The sequence below is a fragment of the Artemia franciscana genome, chromosome 4 (assembly GCF_032884065.1).
Source record: "Artemia franciscana chromosome 4, ASM3288406v1, whole genome shotgun sequence".
NCBI lineage: Eukaryota > Metazoa > Arthropoda > Branchiopoda > Anostraca > Artemiidae > Artemia > Artemia franciscana.
The window spans coordinates 29448078-29471570 of NC_088866.1; the positions used below are offsets into that span (position 1 = coordinate 29448078).

At 36.0% G+C, this 23493-nt stretch overlaps 1 protein-coding gene across 4 annotated transcripts in view; it reads left to right on the plus strand.

Moving 5' to 3' along the window:
* The window catches only part of LOC136026265 (multiple PDZ domain protein-like), a 448978-nt gene that overhangs the window by 290894 nt on the left and 134591 nt on the right, over nucleotides 1-23493 (plus strand). For 3 of the 4 annotated variants that reach the window (XM_065702652.1, XM_065702654.1, XM_065702655.1), the window contains exons 23-25: nucleotides 2215-2416; nucleotides 8832-8948; nucleotides 11957-11977. In XM_065702652.1, coding sequence (XP_065558724.1) covers nucleotides 2215-2416; nucleotides 8832-8948; nucleotides 11957-11977 — 340 coding nt within the window. The remainder of the gene's footprint in view (nucleotides 1-2214; nucleotides 2417-8831; nucleotides 8949-11956; nucleotides 11978-23493) is intronic. The other variant, XM_065702653.1, reaches the window with a different exon arrangement.

A 23493-nucleotide genomic window follows, 5' to 3' on the forward strand; every position in this document is an offset into this window, starting at 1 on the left:
TTATGGCACTTGGTATTAACCAAGTGAGATATAGCGATCGCAAATTCTGTTGGTCGGTCTGTCTGTCTGTCCTGGTTTCGCTAGTTTAGGCACTTCCAGATAAGCTTGAAAGATGAAATTTGGCAGTCATATCAAAGGACCAGACCAGATTAAATTAGAAATAGTTGTTTCCCCGATTCGACCGTCTGGGGGGGAGTGGGGGGACGGTTAATTCGGAAAAATTAGAAAAAATTAGGTATTTTTAACTTACGAAGGAGTGATCGGATCTTAATGAAATTTCATATTTAGAAGGACCTCGTAAGTCAGATCTCTTATTATAATTCTCGATCGGATCCAGTGTCATTAGGGGGAGTTGGAGGGAACCGGAAATTTTGGAAAACGCTTAGAGTGGAGAGATCAGGATGAAACTTGGTGGGAAGAATATGCACCAAGTCCAAGGTACGTGACTGACACAACCGGACTGGATCCACTCTCTTTGGGGGAGTTGGGGGGGGGGGGGGTTATTGAGAAAGATTAGAAAATATGAGGCATTTGTTACTTACGAACCAGTAATCAGATCTTAATGAAATTTGATATTTAGAAGGATCTTGTGCTTCAGAGCTCTTATTTTACATCAAGACCAGATCCGGTGACAGTTGAGGGAGTTGGAAAGGGAAACTGGAAATCTTGGAATACGTGAAAATGGAGGTTTCTTTATCTTACGAATGGGTGATCGCATCTTAATGAAACTTGATATATAGGAAGATCTAATGTCTCAGATGTTTCATTTTCATTTCGAATCGGATTCGGAGACACAGGGGAATGGAGGGGGAAACAAAAATTTTGGAAACCGGATATCTTGAAAAACACAAAGTGGAGAGATCGGGATGAAACTTGATGTGAAGAATAAGCACAAGTTCTTGATACGTGATTGACATAATCGGAACTGATCCGTTCACTTTGGGGGAGTTGGGGGGGTGTTGATTCGGAAAAAATAGGAAAATTGAGGTATTTTTAACTCAAGAACGGGTGACCAGATCTTAATGAAATTTGATATTTAGAAGGAACTCGTGTCTCAGAGCTCTAATTTTAAATCCCGACCAGATCTAGTGACATAGGGCGAGTTGGAGGGGGAAACCAAAAATCTTGGAAAACGCTTAAAGTGGAGGAATCGGGATGAAGCTTGGTGGATAGAATAAGCAAATGTCCTTGATACGTGATTGACGGAACCGTACTGGATTCGCTCTCTTCGGGGGAGTTTGGGGGAGGGGTTCAGTGATTTGGCGAGTTTGGTGCTTCTGGACGTGCTAGGACGATGAAAATTGGTAGGCGTTTCAGGCAGCTGCACAAATTGACTTGATAAAGTCGTTTTCACGGATTCGACCATCTGGGGGGCAAAAGGGAGAGGAAAAATTAGGTATTTATAACATACGAGTGGGTGATCGGATCTTAATGAATTTTGATATTTAGAAGGACATCGTGACTCAGAGCTCTTATTTTAAATACTGAAGGCATTAAACCTCTTATTTTCCTTTTAAATCAATCTAATGATTCATAGAATTTTTCTAGAGCTCATATCATATGATCTCTTGGCTCTTAGCTCTTCTTGCCTCGTCACAAGTGTCATATGAGCTTTTAGCTCTTGTTAGAAAGAGTAATCCTGGACAAGTGATTTTTTTTACTAAAAAAAAAACGTATATATTGTAATGTCCTTTCAAATGAGTCGTTAAATAGCTCTCTATGATGTTCCAGTTCCCTACTAGTAGTTACAAAAAAAAGAACAAAAAGAGTACACATCAGTGTTATCCATACAAAAAAGTGATTTCCCTTGTTAATCAAAATTATCTTTTGTGGGTTTTTCGGCTATGGTGATTCCAATGATATAATTTATGTTTAAATCCACTCCATTTTCGAGCGGTTTCAGGCTATTTTTTGAAATTCGCACCCATTTGTTTTCTAAACAAACTTTTGCTACTGTGAATAACTGAAGTAATAGCTGCCAACTCCTGAATGAGTTACAAATGGTAATTTTTTATCACTACACAGTTTTTAAAGAGCGTTGATTTTTTTGGTTTTTGTTGTTGTTGTTTTTCTTTTACTAAAGGCCTAAGTTCATTCTTGCTGGGTTGCAGCGACCACCTGCTCTGTCTTATCAACGTCCTTCGTTACTCCCTCCAAGATTCTTACAAGATGACGCTCGTGTTTAATGTGCTGATTTCCTTACTTCTATTCCAGGAATAAGCGTCGAAGTAGTTGATCAAGGCGTAAATGGAGTTACTGTAACAGGAATTACCAAAAATGGAGCCGTCTGGAAGGATAACCGACTTCGTCCTGGAGATTATATCATTACCGTCAATAATGAAAGCATGCGATTTGCTACTAACGCACAAGCTCGGGCAGTTCTCCGTAGAACTCAGCTGGTCAGCACTGACATCTCGTATGTTTTTCGAATTTATTCTCTAGATGACAGTCGTTTATTTTTGCGTGAAACTTAGTAGTTGTGTTGTTATATAGACGCTTTTGTCTAAAACACGTGCAAAAAAAAAAATGCTTTTTCTTAGAAATCGGATAAAAATAAATCAAAACTTGCTACTAAAAAGAAAAATATGCATATCACATGTGTATTTTTCAAAATATCCGAAACCGAACTGTTCCTCCATGAAAAAATAAAAGAATTAAACCTTGAAAACAATGCGTAAATGGCCTGTTGGAAGAAGAAGAACAATGGCCATTAGGAAGAAGAATAACAATCACCAGTAGGAAGACCAAGAACAATGGCCAGTAGGAAGGAAAAGAAGAACAACAATCAAACGAATATTTGCCTCTGTTGCTTTTATATTGTTGAGAGGAGTAGTTTATTGATTGTATTTATTCATTGATGATAATGATTTATTCTATTTATTGATTGTGTGTTCTACTTCCGAGGTTTTTACATTGAGTAGTTCTTCTCTTTATTTGTTTGATTTTTTCTTTTAATTCTCTTTTTATTTTAGTTTCTCTCCTTTTTTTCATTGTTATTGTTTAAATTCATTGCTTTTTTTTAACGCTGTGATACACCTTCATTTTGTTTAATTGTTTTTCTTCTTCCTTTTCTTCCTACTGGCTTTTAATCTGTTGTTTTCAAGATTTACATCTTTAGTTTTGACTGCATTTTGTTGTTGTTGTTTTTTTCTGTCGTTTCATGTAAGTATTAACTATTTCTGTTTTCTATTTTTATTTTTATTTGACAAACCTGACAAATAGTTTCAGGTAATTTCCCTCTTTTCTGGATGTACGATTTTTATAGCTGCAAGAATTTGAATGATGGGGCAGGGAGAGGGGGTGCTATTTTTAACAAGCATATGTCGGTAATTAGTAGCATTTTTTTTACTTTGAATATTTGGATCAGTGAATATAAAAGAAATATGAAGCTGAGGTGCGAAAACAGGATAAAACAGAAAATCCAGGTTCGAAACTAAGGCAAAAATTGGAAATGTTTTGAACGAGTGCTACCAGTATAAATTAAATTCTGATGAGACACGTACTGAGGGCTTTAAGAGGTAAAGAATGTATTCGACATATTCTGTAGCAAACAATTGAACATGTTAACTTGATTCAGGATTTGTGATTCTAATTTCATGATTCGATGTGAAATTCTGATGAGGCATCTAATGAAATGCTCCTTTATGTGGGGAAGATATTGGATAGTTCTCTGTACCTCCCCCCCCCCATGGTTTGTGAGGCCTGCCCCCTCCCCTAAAATCTTAAATTTTGTCAGATTCCTGTGCACTTCTTATTTAAATTATCAAATAAAATTTGTTTTTGAATTATTTATTACCCTTCCCCGAATTATTTTATTATTGTCGAGTTTTATTATAATAAGCATTGAAAGAGTCGCCCTTCACTTGAAATGCTCTAATAAATTTTGCATTACGTAAAACCCAAGAGGAGGTTAGTTACTTTGAAAGGAAAGCACAGTTATCAGGATCGTATCCATGTCTTTGTTCTTATCAGGGGCTTGCTATAAGAATTTCTGTTCAGGAGGGAGGAGGTACCAGAAGAGTAAGGGATTTGTCTTCCTTCGACTGCGTCTAACGGTCTCAAGTAAGGGTTGTTTTCACCTGCGTTTTCTTAAGACCAATTTACGAGTCGACAAATACTTTAGCTTTTTAGGAGACTTAGATTCTTTTATTTGTATTTTTGAAACTAGTTTATGAATCAGAGAAGTTAGGCCCACGTCCTTATGGACACACTCCTCAATAGAGATTAAGACCTTTCTGTCTTAGCATTATAAACAACAAAACACAAGTTGCACAATAGGGGAAAATTTTCTATAAGACAGTGGAATGCGAACTTTAAATGAATATTTCGACCCTATGTCCAAGGGCCGTCTTTAGCAAAACAAATTAAAAAATATTGAAGAACATTAAAGTATGATTTTAGAACTAAAATATTTTTAGAACATTCGCAGCATCATTATTTCAGGGAAGTTCAACCAGGACTGGTGCATCAAGAGAGGTGAAAAAAGACAATTCATTCGAATGAAATTAAAGTAGTTAAAAACAAGCTTTCAATGTTAATCTTGCCTTTTCGACAGCTAGCCTCAAAGTTCTTTTCGTAACAGGTTCAGTGGTATTGTTTGCTAGTTTTTTAATATAATTTGTTAAATCGTTTTTAATTAAATTTTTGCGCAAGGCATTTAGTGAGTACTCCCCCAAATCCCTATCTAAAGAAATATTGTTATTTAATCTGAGTCTGATTTTGATTGATTCTCGAACAACCTGTTTTATGCATAAATCATTGCTAATAATTATTCAATGTATTTTCAGTTCTGTAATTATTTTTGTCACCAAATAAAGGGTCTATCAATGGAGGCACCTCTGTCCGGGTTACAGGCGAACATTTATGTAGAAGATCTCGAGAACTGGTCTTAAAATTCAATTTTTTTTAAACATATCTATTGGGGACGTTACCTGGATGTCCTAATCTAGAATTGCTAGATGAGCACTCTGGAATCATGGGGAAGATGAACTTCGGGACTTTTTAGATCACCTTAATACATATGACAGAAATTTACAGTTTAGCTTAGAAATTGAAATTGCAAATGAATTACCGTTGTTGGATGTATTAACTATTTGTAGAATCGATAAACTGGATTTTACTGTTTATAAAAACCCACACAAAACAACAGATATCTTCATTTAAAATCAAATCACCCCCCACAAGCTAAAAGATATCTTTTTACATCTCTCGTCGATCGTGCCCTTAACATTTGCTCTGAATCTCATATCACGCATGAATTTAAACTTCATCAGAGACATACTTTTTTGGAAACGGGTATCCTATTGTCTTTATTACTAATACAATCAGCCGTAGACTGGAAATACATTCCCGTAAAATCAAGGGTCTTTTATCTTATGAGGCTCCTGCCAAGTGCCCAAATATATCCGAGATATTCCATAAATTATATTATTTTCCTTATATATATCTTCCATATATCCCAAAAGTCCCTACAAATTTAAAAAATTTTGTATGTGGTTTATACTATGTAGTGTTAAATACTGCATTTAGTATTTAAAAAGTGTGTTTGTATGTATGTGTGTAGTATTAACTAATAATTTTAAAACTATGAACTTCCTATAACTCTGGTAAAACCCCAGTTACTCGCCAAAGAGGGGTTTATCAAATACCATGGGACTATGATAACTACTGTGTTGCTAGAACCGATCTGAATTTAGAAAAACGCTTACAACAACACAAAGACAATACAACTAAAGCTTTAAATACTAATATTACTTTTGATTCTGGTTTAAGTAACCATATTTTTGATAACCCTAGCATATAAGATACTTTCTGAAGAAACATCCCTTATTAGCAATGATTTAGGAATAAAACAGTTTTTTGAGAAGCAATTGAAATTAGACTCAAACTAAATAACATTATTTCTTTAAATAGGGGTTGGCGGATTACTCACTAAATGCCTTATACACAAATTCAGTTAAAAATCATTTAACAAATTATATAACAGAACCAATATCAATACCAATGAGCCTGTTACAGAAAGGCCGTTGAGGCTAACTGCCAAAAGGGCAAGATTAGCAATGAAAACTTGTTTTTAACTTCTTTTACTTCAATCGAATGAATTACCCTTTTTCACCTCACTTGATGTACTTGTCCTGGTGGAACATCCCTGAAGTAATAACGCGATTTTAAAGTGAGTTTCTTTATATTTGTTTTGATGAGGACCACCCTTGGATATAGGGTCGAAATATCCATTTAAAGATCGTATTCCACTGTCATGTAGAAAAATGTTTACTATTGTTCTACTTATGTTTTGTTTGTATAAGCTCCTGACAATGGTATCAAACAATTCGTGGTAACGAACTTTAAGGAAGGAGCGACCCGGCTCCATAGTAATCGAAACTCGATAAAACGGAATTTTGATACCAATAGATGCATCAAAAGAATTGGCTTGTTATGTTGATTTCAAATATGTTGATTAAGTTTCATTAAGTTTAATGAACCTAGATGAAAATCACACCATCAGATTCAGCGTATTAGAGGTCCCTATTGTAAAGGTTTCTAGCTCATATCTGCAAAAATGTGGAGTTTAGTATTTTTGCCATAAGAAAGATCACGGATGCGTGTTTATTATCTTATTGTTTGTTTTTTTTTTTTTTTTCAGGCGTGATCGTTTTGACCCAATGGTCCTAGAATATGAGGAAAGGACTCATTCGAACGGAAATTTAAATTTCTAATGCCCTTTTTAAGTGACCAAAAAGATTGGAGGGGAAGTAGGCCCCCTCCCACGCCCTTTTTCTCAAAATCATCCGATCAAAATTTTAAGATAACCATTTTGTTCAGCATAGTTGAAAGGCCAAATAACTATGGGTTTGGAGATATCTTGACCCCCCACAGTCCTTGGGGAAAGGTCTTTGCGTTGAAAAAAATTGACCATTGTTTACGTATAGTATTTGTTATTGGAACGTATGGATAAATATTTGGGTGTGAGGGGGTGAATTTTCTGCTGGTGGTATTTTCCACGGGTATAATTTTTCTGGAGAGGGAAGTTTCCAGGGGGTGAATTTTTCAGGGCAAATTTTACACTGGGGGAATTTACCAGAATTCCTATAAGAAATTCTTCTCATGTCTTGCTTTCTCTTTGCCGACTCAATTTAAGGCGTGGAGATGTTAAGGGTAATTGTTCGGGATAAAATTTTCACCAGGATTGCATTGTATAGTGGATATAGCTGTGAGAGTTAGGGATTTTCCTTAGGGATTTTCCTTTGGGTATGTAGCCAGATTCCCTGGCATTATTAAAAAAATTATCAGAAATTAAATAAAAACACGTTTTTTTTCGACTGAAAGTAAGGAGCAACATTAAAACTTAAAACAAAAAGAAATTTTTACGTAGATGAGGGGGCTGCTCCTCCTCAACACCTCGATCGTTAAGCTAAAGGTTGAATTCTGTCGCAATTCTTTAAGAACGACTTCTGGATCAACCCCTAAGAATCAACCCCCCTAATATACAGAAAAAATTTCCGTTCGCTTAAGTTTTAAGTTTGCTCCTTATTTTTAGTTGAAATTTTTTTTTTATATTTAATCTGATAGAGTGAAGTCTAATAGTATCACAAGGAATTTTGTATTTTGGAAAGAAGACAATATTATGTACTTTTACATTTCTTGCTGCTTTAGAAATTAAATTTGCGAAGAGAGTCTAAGGCTACTAGCTTACCTCCTATAAAACTAAATATAGGCCTAGCTCCGTGTTCAATACTGCTTATTGCATTTCAATCTCCTGAGGAAATCTCGCAGGATTTCCAATCACCTGATGAAAAAAAGTTTTCTCGTGGAAGAATATTTCATTTTTTTTCTGCTTTGGACAAAAATCGAGCAAATCTCTCTCTCTCTCTCTCTCTCTCTCTCTCTCTCTCTCTCTCTCTCTCTCTCTCTCTCTCTCTCTCTCTCTCTCTCTCTCTCTCTTTCTCTCTTTCTCTCTTTCTCTCTTTCTCTCTTTCTCTCTCTTTATCTCTCTCCCCTCTCTCTTCTCTTCTCTTCTCTACTTCTCTCATGTAACGTGATTATTCTTCCTCACATTAAAACACAAGTAGATGCCTAATTCATTATTTATATTTTTTTTTTCCTTGAAGTATATCTTTTTAAAATTGGTTTCTGTTGCTTCTGCGCGGAGGAAGCCTTTCAAGTTTATTTCCTAGTCGTTTTCTTGAATTATTTAATTTAGTTATTCCGATATATTCTTGTCGTTCAAATTTTACTTGGAATATACGATTATTTTGCTGCCTAATTTTTCTAACTAAAGCTTAACAGACAATAAGGTTAGTATTATGGAAGGGGTAGAGACTGGGATAGATCTTGGGGGGATGTAAGGGGCAGGCCTCCCCAAAAGGCCAAAAGTTAGACTAATTAAGGGGTGAACGGACAAGTTAGTAATGGGGAGCCCCAGTTTTGATCGTGTCCTCAAAACATTAATTCTGTATCCGCTGCTAGGATATATTATTTACCTAGAAACGTTTCACAGAATTTTCGCCCAATGAAACTAAAAATAAAGGTTGGGAAGTATTTTTTCATTCTAGAACACCCCCTTTGGTCAAATCTGTGTACTCATGGATCGGTTAGTTTGTGTAATTGTCTTGTTCCATAGTATGCTTTCTGTATATGGATAATGAACAGATTTTAGAGCCTTCAGTCTCCAGTTCAAAATTAACTTTTTTGAAGCGTAAGCTAGTCTATACATATTTTTGAAAGCTGGTTAAGTCTGAGCACAGAAGTATAGTTTCTTAGAATTGAAGGTTTTAACAATACCCTTACTTTGTCCTATGTTTATTTATTTACTTATTCTATTATACTTTAAGGATTGTCTACATACCAAGCGCGGATGCTGCAATTCATAAGCAAACAGCATTAATACAACAGTTGGAGGCATCCCAGGATCCAATTCAACTACCCCCTCCCCCGTCGGATATACCAAGGTAAATATACTTGATAGCTTTTCCCTAACTTGGTCAATGACTTTTTTCTTTCTTTTTTTTTGTCCCTTTTTCATATTTAAAAAATATTTTATACCTTTTTCATTTCATTTTTATTACGATTTTCATTTCATATTTTACAATTTACATACATACGTAGTGTGAAAGTGGCTAAGCTATGTTACGTGAAATATAACATTTCACGCTTAAGCAAGTCCTATCAGGTTAGGTTAAAGTAAGAACCCATAAAACCTTCAATATGATCATTTAGAATCATGATAATTATTTTAAACAAATTATTTTAAAATTTAAAGTGTGAAATGGAAATAGAGTTTCAATCTCGGATGATGGTTTTGTAATTATTGTATCAGCATAGCTTTTGCTCTAAATCAATTTCAAAATTTATTAATTTATGAGGCAAAAAAAAATCTATTTTCTTTGTAACTATTTTGACTTTTCAGTAACGGCATATACACTTGCCTAAAATAAAATTGTGTGTAGAGCTTAGTTCTACTCGGCACTATCTACGTTACCGACAAGTTTTGATCAGTAAGATTAGTAACGTTGCATAAAGCCTTAACTTTTGCCACTGTGAATGATTCTACGGCGTAGAATGAAAGAATCTTAAAGACAACATTTCTATACTAGTGAAGTTGGGGAAGGGGCGGAGTGTCAGCCTGCAGGCTCCTGCAGTTGTTTATTGCCAAAATTATTGCACAATGGTGATTTTAACAAGATATAAAATAATCTTTGCTCTACTAAAGCAGCCCACATGTGAGATAGCCCTGATATTAGTGGAGTTTGACGTTCCACCATTTAAAGCCCCTTAAATGCACCTTTTGGTAACATCTATTCTTAGGAGTAGAGGGATGGTGGCATCAGATTTTGATTGAAATTAAACGGTATTAAACGGTAATTAAACGGTAGAGCCAAAGAGAGAATAGTATTGCCGTGCCGAGCTTAACTAATGAAATTGACTTGTATGTTATATGGGCCAGAGAGCTGATTAGCAGTGCGTATTAAGCTGACAATATTGATTTATGAAACAAATGAATAGCATAGCGCATTTATTAACTTATTCATAAATAATAAAAAAAGGTTTGAAATGTAATTTTAGAAAAAAGTAAAGACAGATTATAATTTTACTTGGAAGCACCAAAATAGATTTGTCTATTTTTTTTTTATTATTATTATTATTTATCTTTTTTTGGCTCTGGTACTAACTTGAGTTTCCAATTTTAGCAGTTTTTCATAATATTTGCCTTATCTTTTCCTATTTTGTCTATTATGTTTCGTGTGTTTTGTATCTTAGATGTTGAGGCGACCATCTAGTTTCGCTTCTTTTTCCCTTTTTTCGAATAAATTCCAGCATAAGCGAGCTTAGCGACTTTTCAATATTCCTACGGCTTCATTTTCAATTTGGCTTCATTTTAGGCTTAATCTAGTTATGCTCCATTGTATCGTATTGGAGCTGCTTCGAGACCTCTGAAACTCTGTCTTCATCTGACGGCTTGCACAAATTCACAAACATCTTTTTTTAAGTTTTTGATTAACTATTGTATATTGCGATATGGTAAAAGAGAGCCAATAGCCTACCCGTTTACAGAGGAAGCTATAGTTTTTCGATGTATTCAAGACAGCCGTAGGGAGTGGTATTGTTTGTGGGTTTTTGAAAGCGATGCACAATAGACAAGATGATTTATTTGTCTGGTCCCATCTGCTGATTCAGTGGTTTTATTCACAATTTTTGTTTCGGATTTTTGGATCCCTTTTTAGTTTTTTCTGTCATTTTGTAGTTTTAATTTGTTCTCCATCTCCTTTTTTTCTCAAGCGCTCCGTCTTGTTATGGGTTAATTTGACAGGTTTAAAAAAAATAATGAAAGAGGGGTAGACGGGGTCTCGCTATTAAGAGTAACTAGCGAGAATCGTTAGTATGAACTATGAATCGTTAGTATCCTTAAAGTGAGGGGTGAAAATGATATTAAGATTTGTGAAATACTAAAATGAGAAAAATAAAAAAACTACTTTTAAAAAGAATTTAAAGAAACATTTTTGTCTCCGAATGCCCTACTTCAAGACCGCAGTGGGTAAGCGTAGGGGTTTTGGTTGTTTGAAGAATAATTAGACCTGAACTTGGAATTAAATATTATAAGCGAAAATCATTTTTATGTATATTAATCCTCAATGTGAATCTCTCTCTCTCTCCATCTCTCTCTCCCTCTTTTTCACTCTCTCTCCGTCTCTTTCTTCCCCCGCGCCATTCTCTAGTTTTAGAAAATTTAATTTTTTTTGTGGGTAGTAGGCAAAGTAATTCTTGTTTACTTTTTAGGAAGTTGGGAGGAAAATTTGTTATGATTTTTTCAAATATTTTTATTGTTATTAGTAAATTTAAGGGTTTTGTATTCAAAACCATGAAAATGATTCTTAAATTAATACGACGAGGTATTGTTATTGTTACATCAATGTTTTTTTACAGTTCTCTATTATTTTTATTTCTTCTCCTTTTGCTTATTTTTATCTCTTTTATCGCAGTTTCAACTATATTCATTATCTTCCTCCTCCTCCCAACGAAATTTTTAGCTGTAATTGTAAATGACCGATTCAGAGTGAACACATTTTTTTAGTAGCAAGACAATCAAAGCTTTTAAGAAAGGCTTAAAGTCTGCTGATAAAATCAGTATTAAACATTGATTTGAATTGAATAAATTAATTTCGATTGTACTATTTATTGTACTATTGTATAGCAATTGTATTATTTATCCCAAGAGAAAACTCATAGATCAATCAACTATGAATTGTGCCCAAAATCTAGGTTAACAGGTTCCCAAAACCAACCCCAGTACAGCCTAGTATTCGATACATCAACCGCATCTGTACATCAATATGTTGTATTAAGGTTCATATTCCCTCTGAAACATGTAGTTTCTATCACTTTCAACACCTCAGTTTTTTTCCTACTTTTTCTGTCGCTTTTTTGTTTCAATTATAAATTTACCTATTAAATATTTCAGGCGACGTCTAATGTCCTACCGGTGAGTTAAGCATAAAAAATAACAATTAACCTGCTTGTCGAGGCATGATAGAATTTTCCAAAATATGGCCTTGAAAGCATGCAGCTCTCTCTCTCTAAATCACCTCATCATCCGCCCTTTTTAACTCTTCTTTTTCAACAGCTGTTTTGGTAATAAGTAGAATTCATTTGAAACAAACTGTATTCAAAGTTTGGAGTTTTCGCCGTGTATTACCAGTTTAAGGAAGATTATGTGGTTTTTGAAGATAGTGGAAGGGGGGAGTAAGTGAGGATTCTGGGAGGAGAAATACAAACTTTGACAGACTGTATACTTGCTAATTTAATTGATATTGAACTGCAGGGGAAACATGTTTCCAATGGCATCTCTAAACGGCATCTATGAGAATGGCCCTCTTATTGTAAATATAAACACAGAAAAAAAGAATTGGTTTCAAAAGCTAAGATAGTATTAAAATTCCAAGGGATGAGAATTTAAAATGAATAATTAAGACAAGCTTATAATGAACAGAAATTATCTACAAAGGAAAGTAAGGTTCTGCCACCCTTCAAGCTTAAGCCTTCTTGAAAATCTATTGCGTCATTTGCGCTTTCATGAATACCAAATATATTTTAAACATTTTCCGTTTATTACAATTATAACGACACCAATAATGCATCTGAAATATAAGGGTTAAATTGGGGGGTGCACTCACAAGAGAGTCTTTAGGCCCGTTAAAATTGGTTGTCCACCTCTAGGCAGCAGTTTAAGAAGAAGTCTATGGTTTTACTTTAGAGGCACATTTGCGCTCTTTTAGGTCCTATTTCCACTCAGTTTCTTCTAGATATGCATTCTCCCTCCCCGTCCTCCCTTTGCATCAATCTTCGGTAAAATTCTAGTTAATTGACTTCTTGCTATCTCAGAAAGGGTTTAGGTTAAAATGAAACTTTCAGGGATGAATCTACAGACTAAAGTATGTCCCAGGAAGGTATTTTGAAGCAACTGCCTCCACTCCTTCTCCCTCTAGAGGGGCTTGACCTTTGATGACCTTTAAAAATATGTGTGCTATAAAAGTGAAATCTTGCAAAATAGATTTTCTGCTTAATTGAAGTACAACTAAATTGTTTTCAGCTTCATAACTTTGCTTAATTCAGTTTTATAAGGTCTTCAAGATATGTAAATACATTTCTTAAATTTTGAAAAAAAAACATTGATATGGCTCAGAATTCTATTCAAATAACAGGAATTGCATCTTCAGAACTAAAGGCAGAAAAAAAGCAACTAGTAACTGAAAATTAAGGTAAAATGTTGTTTTGTCAAAATTTCAATAGGTATAGACCTGTCATGTAGACAAATTTTAGGGCCCTCTAGAGGGAGAAGGAGTAGAGGTGGGTACTTTAAAATACCTTCCCGGGACATACTTTAGCCTGTAGACCCATCCCTGAAAGTTTCATTTTCCTAGCCTGAACCCTTTCCGAGATGGCAAGAAGTCAATTAACTAGAATTTTACCCAATCTTCTACTTCTTGTTGAAAATAAAAAAGAGAGCTATTTTGCTTTTTGGTGAAAATAAAACAATATAGAATTTTCTGAGACCGAAACATCATACGCTTAGTTTGTTTTTTTTTCGGAAAAGCATAATCTTTTTTTTAACAGAAAAAGCCCAGGGATGGGTAAATTTTTCGCAGTTCATATTATTGACTTACCAATAAAGTAAACATACCACTCGATGCCTTTTTTTATTTTCTTTACGAATATAATAATCGCTTCTATTGAAAACTCAAATTTAAGCACATTTTGAGTTCTTGAAAATGACCAAAATATGGGGTATAAAAAAGGCTTAAAACATTGGTCTTAAACTTTAAAACATTTGTCTCAAACTTACTGTTTCATTATAAATCCCTTTTTTTAATGTTATATAATCCACAAGCACTGATTCTCCGCGATTAAGTTGGATAAATAAATTTTATTTTGCCGTTTATGCCGTTTTCTTCTTCCTTGACGCCGAATTTTCAATTCAAGTATGCGTTTTTGGTCGTTTTTGATAAAATAATGCTACTTTTTCTCAGCGCCAAAATTACTTATAGCTAAGTTAGGTTAGTTATGTTAGATTAGGGCAAAAAGTGCTTAAATTTGAATTTGCGATAGAAGCGATTATTATATTCGTGAAGAACATAAAAAGGCATCGAGTGGTATGTTCACTTTATTGGTAAGTCAATAATATGAGCTGCGAAAAATTTACCCTGGAATGTCGCACCCAAATATTTGAGATAGTGTTTCAGCTGTTCTCTGCCAAATCTACTATCTACAGTAAAGTCAATAGATCTTCCTTAGGGTATGCTTCATGTATCATGAAAGATCATTAGTCACTACCTCTCATCACAAACTGGTAGATAAAAAAAATAGCCCCTAAAATGCTTACGATACGTCAAAGACGCTAATACTTATAGTCCGTTTTGAATTTATAATTACACAAATAGCTTAAAATTGTGTGTTATCCATTATAACACACAATTATGAACAATAAAATGAGTTATTATTAATTATCTTTAATGACAGTTGAGTTCAGGAACCCACCCTTAATCATGAGTCGGTGCGTCCAATGGTGGACTCGGAATGGTGGAATCAGCTCTTGTCTATTTTCCACATCTGAAAACTAGCGTGGACACGCAAGAATTACCAAACGCAGTCAGAAAACAGCTTTTCAAGAATTTCAAAAATTTGTCCTATTGACGAAGTTCCTAGATGGGAAGAAAACGGACTTTAAAAAAGATATTGTGAAATTCTGTATTTAGGTCTATTTCTCCGATTGAAAAATGAACAAAATCCCTATTTTGTGATGTTCTCTAAAACTCCAAAAATGCAAATTGGGTACAGGATGTGGGCAGAGTGGACAGATAGGAGCCGAAACTATAAGGAAAAAAAAAACTCTAAAAAACGGAGTTTTTTAAATTATCAAAGAAACGAAATTTATATTGATTTTAAGTATGTAAGTTTCATCATGTATAGTCTTACCCATCAAACGTTATGAACCTGAGAAAATTTGCCTGATTTTCGAAAAAAGGGAGAAAAACTCCCTAAAAGTCATAGAATCTTAATAAAAATACCAAGATCAGATTCAGCGTATGAGAGAACCATATTGTAGAGGTTTCAAGCTCCTATCTAAAAAAAAAACATGGAATTTTGTATTTTTTGCCTGAAGAAAGATCACGGATTTGTATTTATTTGTTTGTTTTTATTTTATTTTTTCCCAGGGGCGATCATTTTGACCCAATGGCCCTAGAATACCATTGGGTGGCTCATTCGAACGGAAATTAAAAGTTTTACTGCCCTTTTTAAGTGACCAAAAAGTGGAGGGCAACTAGGCCCACTCCGGTGCCCTTTTTTCTCCAAGTGGTCCGATCAAATTTTTGAGATAGCCATTTTGTTCAGCATAGTTGAAAGGCCGAAATAATTATACCTTTGGAGATATTACGGCCTCCCAGATCCCGTGGGGAAAGGTCTTTGCCCATTCTTTACGTATAGTGTTTGCTATTGGGAAGTACGCATACACTTTTTTGTGGGGGGGGGGGGATTTTCTGCTGATGGGATTTTCGATGAAGATAATTTTCCATGAGGTGGGAATTTTTCTGGGGAAATTTTACACTAGGGGAATTCGCCAGGATTCCTATACGAAATTCTTCTTATGGCTTGCTTTCACATTGACTACTTAATTTTACGCGTTGAGATGTTAAGGTTAGTTGTCCGGGGTAAGTTTTTACCAGGATTAAATTTTCTTGAGAATTAAATCTGTGAGGAGAAGGGATTTTTTGTTGGAGGTGTAGCCAGATTTATAGCATTGCTTAACAAACGATCAGAAATTAAATTTAAAAAAACATAAGTTTTTCAACTGAAAGTAAGGAGCAACAGTCAAACTTGATACGAACAGACATTATTACGCATGTGAGGGGGGTTGCTCCTCCTCAACGCCTCGCTGTCTATGCTAAAGTTTGAATTCTGTCTGAATTTCTTAAGAACGACTCCCAGTTAAGTGCTTTATGAGTCTACTGCTCTTTAGGCACCTCTCCCAGTCCACTCCGCGAGTCCCCAGCTGGCGATAGGGGATGTGTAGGGAATATATAGGGTACCTCAATAGGAGGCACGGACCAAGGGGGGTCCATTTTAGAAGCTGGGGTACCCTCGCTCGGGGCCATAAATACAGGTAGAGGAGGAAGAAGATCCCTCAAATGTACAGTCAACAGGGCCCATCGGCGTGCCGACACGTCCCGTGAGTTACAAACCTTCTCCCAGCAATGGTTTAAATTGCATGGTGATGCAGAACACTATCGTAAGAGGATTTTCTGTAGGAGGATAACTGCGGCAGGGCGTAACATCCAGATCTATGGACAACGGTCTCTATAAAGGGCTGTCTCGACCCTTTTGAGGTACGTGCAGACTGGAGACCTTGCGGTCAACTTTATTCCCACTTGAGGAGTGGCTTCCCTTGAAGCCATTATCACCTAGTAAACGACACATTATTCGCATGGGATTCTGATTATTGGATAATTCTTCTGGGCTTGGTCCGTTTTAATGGGCGTTTTGTGGCTGAAAAATTTCTTCTTAACTAATTCATCTACTATGGGTTTGCGTCTCCGTAGTAGCATAAAATTAGTAGGCATGAATGTATAATGAGCCGGGGGTAATAGGCTTGAGACTGTCTGTGCAGGATTTCGACTTTTGTTGATAGAAGAGCATCGCCAAGTGCTGAAATCATATTGTGACCAAGATGGGCCCAGGATTGCCCATAGCCTCCATTCATACTGGAAGTGTCAGGGCTTTCATGCTGTCTGGTTCTAAGGCGGCTTAAGCGCTTTGGTGTAGACGTGAGAAGATATGTTGATCCGCGTCCTGTACTGGTAGAATAGCCTTGGCTATTCTACTTATAACATCTTCAGTGCTCCCACCGTCTTTACTAATAATACCACCAAGGTAAGTGGAGCTGGTCACCTGATCAATCTTTTCGTTACCCAATGTTACCTTTTAGTCTTCACTAATTCTTAACCTTATTGACTTTGTCTTCTTAACATTTATTTTCAAGCCTATTCCAGCATCTTGAACTCGCAAAACCTCTAAAAGTTCATTCATTTTGCTCTCTTCTCGGATGCTTAAATCGTTAGCATAATCTAAGTCCAGGAGAACTTTTCCTCCCCATTTGATTCCATGGTATCCCTCCCATTGCCTTTTCTGTGCTTCTTAAGACAAAATCCATCAAAATGATCCATTTAAAGGGAGATAGAACACAACCCTGTTTAACTCCTGATTTAATACGAAACCAGCTGCTAACCTCATTTCCTACCTTAATCGCAGCATTGTTATTCTCGTCCAAGCACTAATCAATTTAATGTATTTGTCTGGATATAAAGCAGGCACTTCTCAATTATTAACCTAAGAGTGAAAATTTTGACGACCCATCCTGTACTTTTTCTAAAACCGCACCGTTCTTTTCTTAAAACTTTATGTACAGAATCTCTAAGTCTAAAAAGTATCATATTACTAATATTATGTTTTAATCCTTTTAGTACCGTCGCTGCATCCTCCTCACAAACAAATTTTCCTTCACATTCAAGGTATTACGAACTTTTTCAGTTTCCTCTATATCTTTTCCTGCAAATCTTTCTCGGTTTGGCATATTCTCGTAATTTTCTGTCCATATCTTTTTTATGGCACTTGGTATTAACCAAGTGACATATAGCAATCGCCAATTCTGTCGGTCTGTCTGTCTGTCGGTCCCGGTTTTGCTACTTTAGGCACTTCCAGGTAAGCTAGGACGATGAAATTTGGCAAACGTATCAGGGACCGGACCAGATTAAATTAGAAGTAGTCGTTTTCCCGATTTGATCATCTGGGGGGGAGTGGGAGGCCGGTTAATTCGGAAAAAATAGAAAAAATGAAGTATTTTTAACTTATGAGCGGTGATGGGATCTTAATGAAATTTGACGTTTGGAATGATATTGTGTCTCAGAGCTCTTATTTTAAATCCCGACCGGATCTGATGACATTGGGGGGAGTTGGAGGGGGGAAACCTAAAATCTTGGAAAACACTTAGAGTGGAGGGATCGGGATGAAACTTGATGGGAAAAATAAGCACAAGTCCCAGATACATGATTGACATAATCGGAACGGATCCGCTCTCTTTGGGGTAGCTAGGGGGGGGGGGGGATTCTGAAAAATTAGAAAAAATGAGGTATTTTTAACTTACGAACGGGTGATCGGATCTCAATGAAATTTGATGTTTAGAAGGATATCGTGTCTTAAAGCTCTTATTTTAAATCCCGACCGGATCTGGTGACATTGGGGGGGATTTGGGAGGGGGAAACCTAAAAGTTGGAAAACACTTAGAGTGGAGGGACCGGGATGAAACTTGGTGGGAAAAATAAATACAAGTCCTAGATACATGATTGACATAAACGGAACGGAAGTTATTTCTGAAAAATTAGAAAAAATGAGGTATTTTTAGCTTACGAACGGGTGATCGTATCTCAATGAAATTTGATATTTAGAAGGATATCGTGTCTCAAAGCTCTTATTTTAAATCCTGACCGGATCTGGTGACATTGGGGGAAGTTTGGGGTGGGGGAACCTAAAATCGTGGAAAACGCTTAGATTGGAGCGATCGGGATGAAACTTGCTGGGAAAAATAAGCAGAAGTCTTACGTACGTGATTTAAATAATTGGAACGGATCCGCTCTATCGGGGGGGGGGGGGGTTAATTCTGAAAAATAAGAAAAAATTACGTATTTTTAACTTACGAAGGAGCAATCGGATCTTCATGAAACTTCATATTTAGAAGATCATCGTAACTCAGATCTCTTATTTTAAATCTCAACCGGATCAAGCGTAATTGGGGGGAGGGCAGTTGGGGGGACCGGAAATCTTAGAATATACTTAAAGCGGTGAGATCAGGATGAAACTGGAAGGGAAGAATAGAAACCTGTCTTTTAAGATACGTGACTGACATAACCGGACCGGATCTGCTCTCTTTGGTGGAATTGGGGGGGGGGGGGGTAATTTTGAAAATTGAGGTATTTGTAACTTACGAAAGGGTGACCAGATCTTAATGAAATTTGATATTTAGAAGGATATTGTGCTTTAAAGTTCTAATTTTAAATCCCGACCAGATCCTGTGACATTGGGGGGAGTTGGAGGGGGAAATCGGAATTCTTGGAAAACGTGAAAATTGGGGTATTTTTATCTTATGAATAGATGATCGGATCTTAATGAAATTTGATTTTTAGAAGAAATCTATGTCTCAGAGCTCTTATTTCAAATTCCGACCAGATCTTTTGACATTGGGGGGGGGGGGTTAGAGGGGGAAATCTTGGAAAAACACTTGGAGTGGAGGAATCGGGATGAAGCTTGGTGGATAGTATAAAAAAATGTCCTTGATACGTGATTGACAGAATCGTACTAGATTCACTCTCTTTGGAGGAGTTGGGGGGAGGGGTTCAGTGATTTGGCGAGTTTGGTGCTTCTGGACCTTCTAGGACGATGAAAATTGGTAGGCGTGTCAGGCAGCTGCACAATTTGACTTGATAAAGTCGTTTTCCCAGATTCGATCATCTGGGGGGCTAAAGAGAGAGAGGGAAAATTAGAAAAAATTAGGTATTTATAACTTGCGAGTGGGTGATCGGATCTTAATGAATTTTGATATTTAGAAGGACATCGTGACTCAGATCTCTTATTTTAAATCCTGACCGGCATTAAGCCTCTTATTTTCCTTTTTCAATCAATCTATTGATTCATAGAATTTTGTTAGAGCTCATACCATATGATGTCTTGGCTCTTAGCTCTTCTCGCCTCGTCAAAAGTGCCATATGAGCTCTTAGCTCTTGTTACACTTTTCTTATCACTAATTGTTGCCCCGTTCCTATATTTAATTGGGACAGGTCCAGATTGACTACTCCCTCTCTATTCATTAACTCCCAGTACAATATTTTACTATATTGCCGTCTAGCTGCATCTCCCAGATCCTCGGCAATTTTATCCATGGCCTTTATCACACCTCCTTAGTTAATTTTTTAATGATCTATCACTGAGAGAATTCTTGTACAAGCCCCTCCTTCTCTCAATTAAACATATGCTTTTTCACTAATATTCCTAGCTGTGGTCCAACTTTCTTCCCTAATACACCATCAGCAGCTTCACAGATTGTTTTCCTAAAATTATTTCATTCATCTTCCACGTTGTCGAGTTCCAGCTTAGTATTCTCCAGCTCTTCAGCTTAGTATTCAACTGTTCGAAGAAAGTTTCTTTCAAATTATCATCCTGGAGTCGGGCAACATCATAACTTCCTGGGAGGTAGTTACCCTTCCTAAATTTGAGCTTTAAATTGACACTAGACACTACAGATGATGATCTTTTAGCATCAATAGAAGCACTTTTATGTACCCTAGTATCTTGTATTGATCCTACCCGTCTTTGATTTACAATAGCATAATCAATAAAGTTTGCTGTCTTACCATCTAAAGAATGCCATATTAACTTATGGGCCACTTTATGACCGAACACCGCATTAGTTATATCTAAATTATTGTGCCTACAAAATTCCATCACTCTGTAGCCATTACTGTTTTCTTTTCCTACACCAAATTTAACTTTTTATTGTAAATTTTATTGTAAATTTACCAATTTACCAAGGTTATTGATGTTAAAACTAAAGATCAGCATCTAGTAGTGTATAGGGTTAACTTAAAGCTGAAATTTCCGAAGGGACCTCTTGGTAAGTTATGATGTTGGTAGTCTCTAGGGTGAGAATCTAAGAGAAATTTTTTAGGAACAGTATAATGCTAAACTTGAGAGTTTGAAGTTTGACAATGTTGAAAATGGTTAGAATAGTTTTAGAAAACCAATTGTGAAGTTGCTGATGGTAGCTTAGGGAAGAAAGCTATGACTGCAGCAAGGAATATTAGGGAAAAAGCTTTATGTTTGATATAGAGGTGAAGGGCTTGTACAAGATTTATCTGAGCCACAGATCATATGAAAACAAAACGAATGTAAAGAAAGTGGAAAAAGCATTAAAATATGTACTAAGAAGGTGTGAAGTGGAGGCCATGATAAAATTGCCGAGGCTCTGAAAGATGCAGCTAGACGAAATAATAGTAAAATATTGTACTGGCATGTTAATAAATTGAGAGGAGTAGTCAATCTGGACTTGTCCCAGTTGAAGATAGGAAGGGGACCACAATTAGTAATAAGGAAAGAGTTAAAGGGAGATGGGCGGAACATTTTGAGAATGTGCTAAACCGAGATAGAGTTGCTGGAAAAGATATAGAAGAAAATGAAAAAGTTTGTGATTCCTTGAGTGTGAAGGAAGATTTGTTTTGTGAGCAAGAATTAGCGACAGTACTAAAAAATAATAAAGCTCCTGTCGCTGATAGTGTGGTAAATGAGTTTCTTAAATATGGTGACTCTGAGGCTAGAAATCAGTTAATGAAGATTATGAATATGATTTTTGAAAAAGGGGACGTAGCTAATGATTTTAGGAAAATCTTAATTAAACCACTGTATAAGAAAGGTGATAAGAGCGAGTGTGGTAATTGTAGAGACATTAGTTTGGTCTCCGTAGGTAGGAAATTACTTACCAATACGATACTTCTGAGACTGAGAGAGACTGTAGACAAAATTTTAAGGGAAGAACAATGCGGTTTTAGAAAAGGTAGAAGATGTGTCAACCAAATTTTCACTCTTAGGTTAATAATTTAGAACTTCCTGAGTTGTCAAACATCTTTGGTCCTCAGTTTTATTGATTGTGAGCAAGCGTTCGATTCTGTTGGTAGAAGAGCTTTAGCAAAGGTATTATCCTTGTATGGTATACCAGACAAATACATTAAATTGATTAATGTTATATACGCGAATATCACGGCTGCCGTTAAGGTTGAAAATGAGGTTAGCAGCTGGTTTTTATTAAATAAGGAGTTAAATATGGTTGTGATCTATCCCACTTTATATTAATCATTTTGGTGGACTATGTCTTAAGGAGCACAGGAAAGGCAATGGGAGACCACGGAATCAAATGGGGAGGAAAAACACTCCTGGACTTAGATTATGCTGATTATTTAAGCATCTTAGATGAAAGTGTGAGCACAATGAATGAACTTTTAGAGATTTTGTGAGTTCAGTAGAATAGGCAACACACAGAGTGTTTTTTCACAGTTAAAAAACTTTGGATGAATAGAAAGATAAGTTTTCACAGGGAGATTAGAATATTGGAAGCTACAGTGATAACAGTGGTCAAATGTGGCTCTGAAGCAAGGGCGCTCCGAAAAGCGGGTGAAGATTTGCGAGATGTTTTCCAGAGAAATTGCCTACGGGTAGTTCTGGGTACCCGGCTGACTGGCCGTATTTCAAACAGTAGGCTGTATGAAAAATTTGGTTCAATCCTACTTTCTAGGGCTATAACGAAAGAAAGCTTGAGATGGCTTGGGCTGCGGATAAAGGATGACACATTGTCGTAGATTGTCCTTTTCGGCCAACCGTTTACAGGTAAACGGAGTGCAGGTTTTATTCGTCTAGTGTGGGAGAATTGTCACAAAAAAGATTTAATGGAAATGGAAACGTCCTGGGATGGCGTAAAGAGGAAGGCTTTAAATAGATTGGGATGGAGGAGGGCGTGCGTAGCTGTGGAGGCATGATGGAGGCGTGCGTAGCTGTGTTGGCTTCAGGTGGCTTGGTACTGTGGTGACTTGTTAGTAGTAGCAGTATAATAAGAATAAATGTCAAAAATTTAACGGTATTCACTGATATAACATGAATATCGAAAATTGGAAGCGAAAATTTTTCTCTTCTTTTTTTTATACTTCTTTTTAGTTAAGGTTATGAAATTTAAGACAACATGGCTCCTCACTTAGATCATTCATGCTTATTATTTATTCATTTTGGGCCAAACGGAGTGGAAAACATAGGTAGTATAACTGGGGAAGATAATAATAATGGCGTACATGTGTACTTGTGCATAATACATATTTGATAGATATTTGTTGTTTTTTTCATACTTATATCCACTTGTTTTTAACTAATTTCTACAAAAAAAAAAATCCATAATTAAATGGTTTCTTAGGCCACACTGCTTTTCCATTTACAGAATTTAACAAATAGTGAAAGCAGGCATAATATTCTGAACAAAGCATTTAATAAAACAAAAACAAAAGCAACAAAATTTAAACAATAAAGAAACCCGAATATTCCTATTTCATGTCCAGAAGCCTTTATCAATGGGAAAAAATGCATTAAGTTAAACAAACATACGGTGTAAAGAAAAGGAAAAACAAAATACAAAACACATCTTCGCGGCTTCCTCACATCTTCCCATTCGCGGCATTAGTAGATGATATTTCACAATTTCCATAAAAATATAAAATATTTTGGCTGCGATTTGAATAGCGATTAGGCATCCGATATGAATGTTTAAATTCAGGGAGCAAGTCATGTCAAAGCAAGCATTGGTCTTTTAATCTGGGAGTTTTGGTATGCGGTACATATTTTTAAAGTCTTTTGTTTGGTACT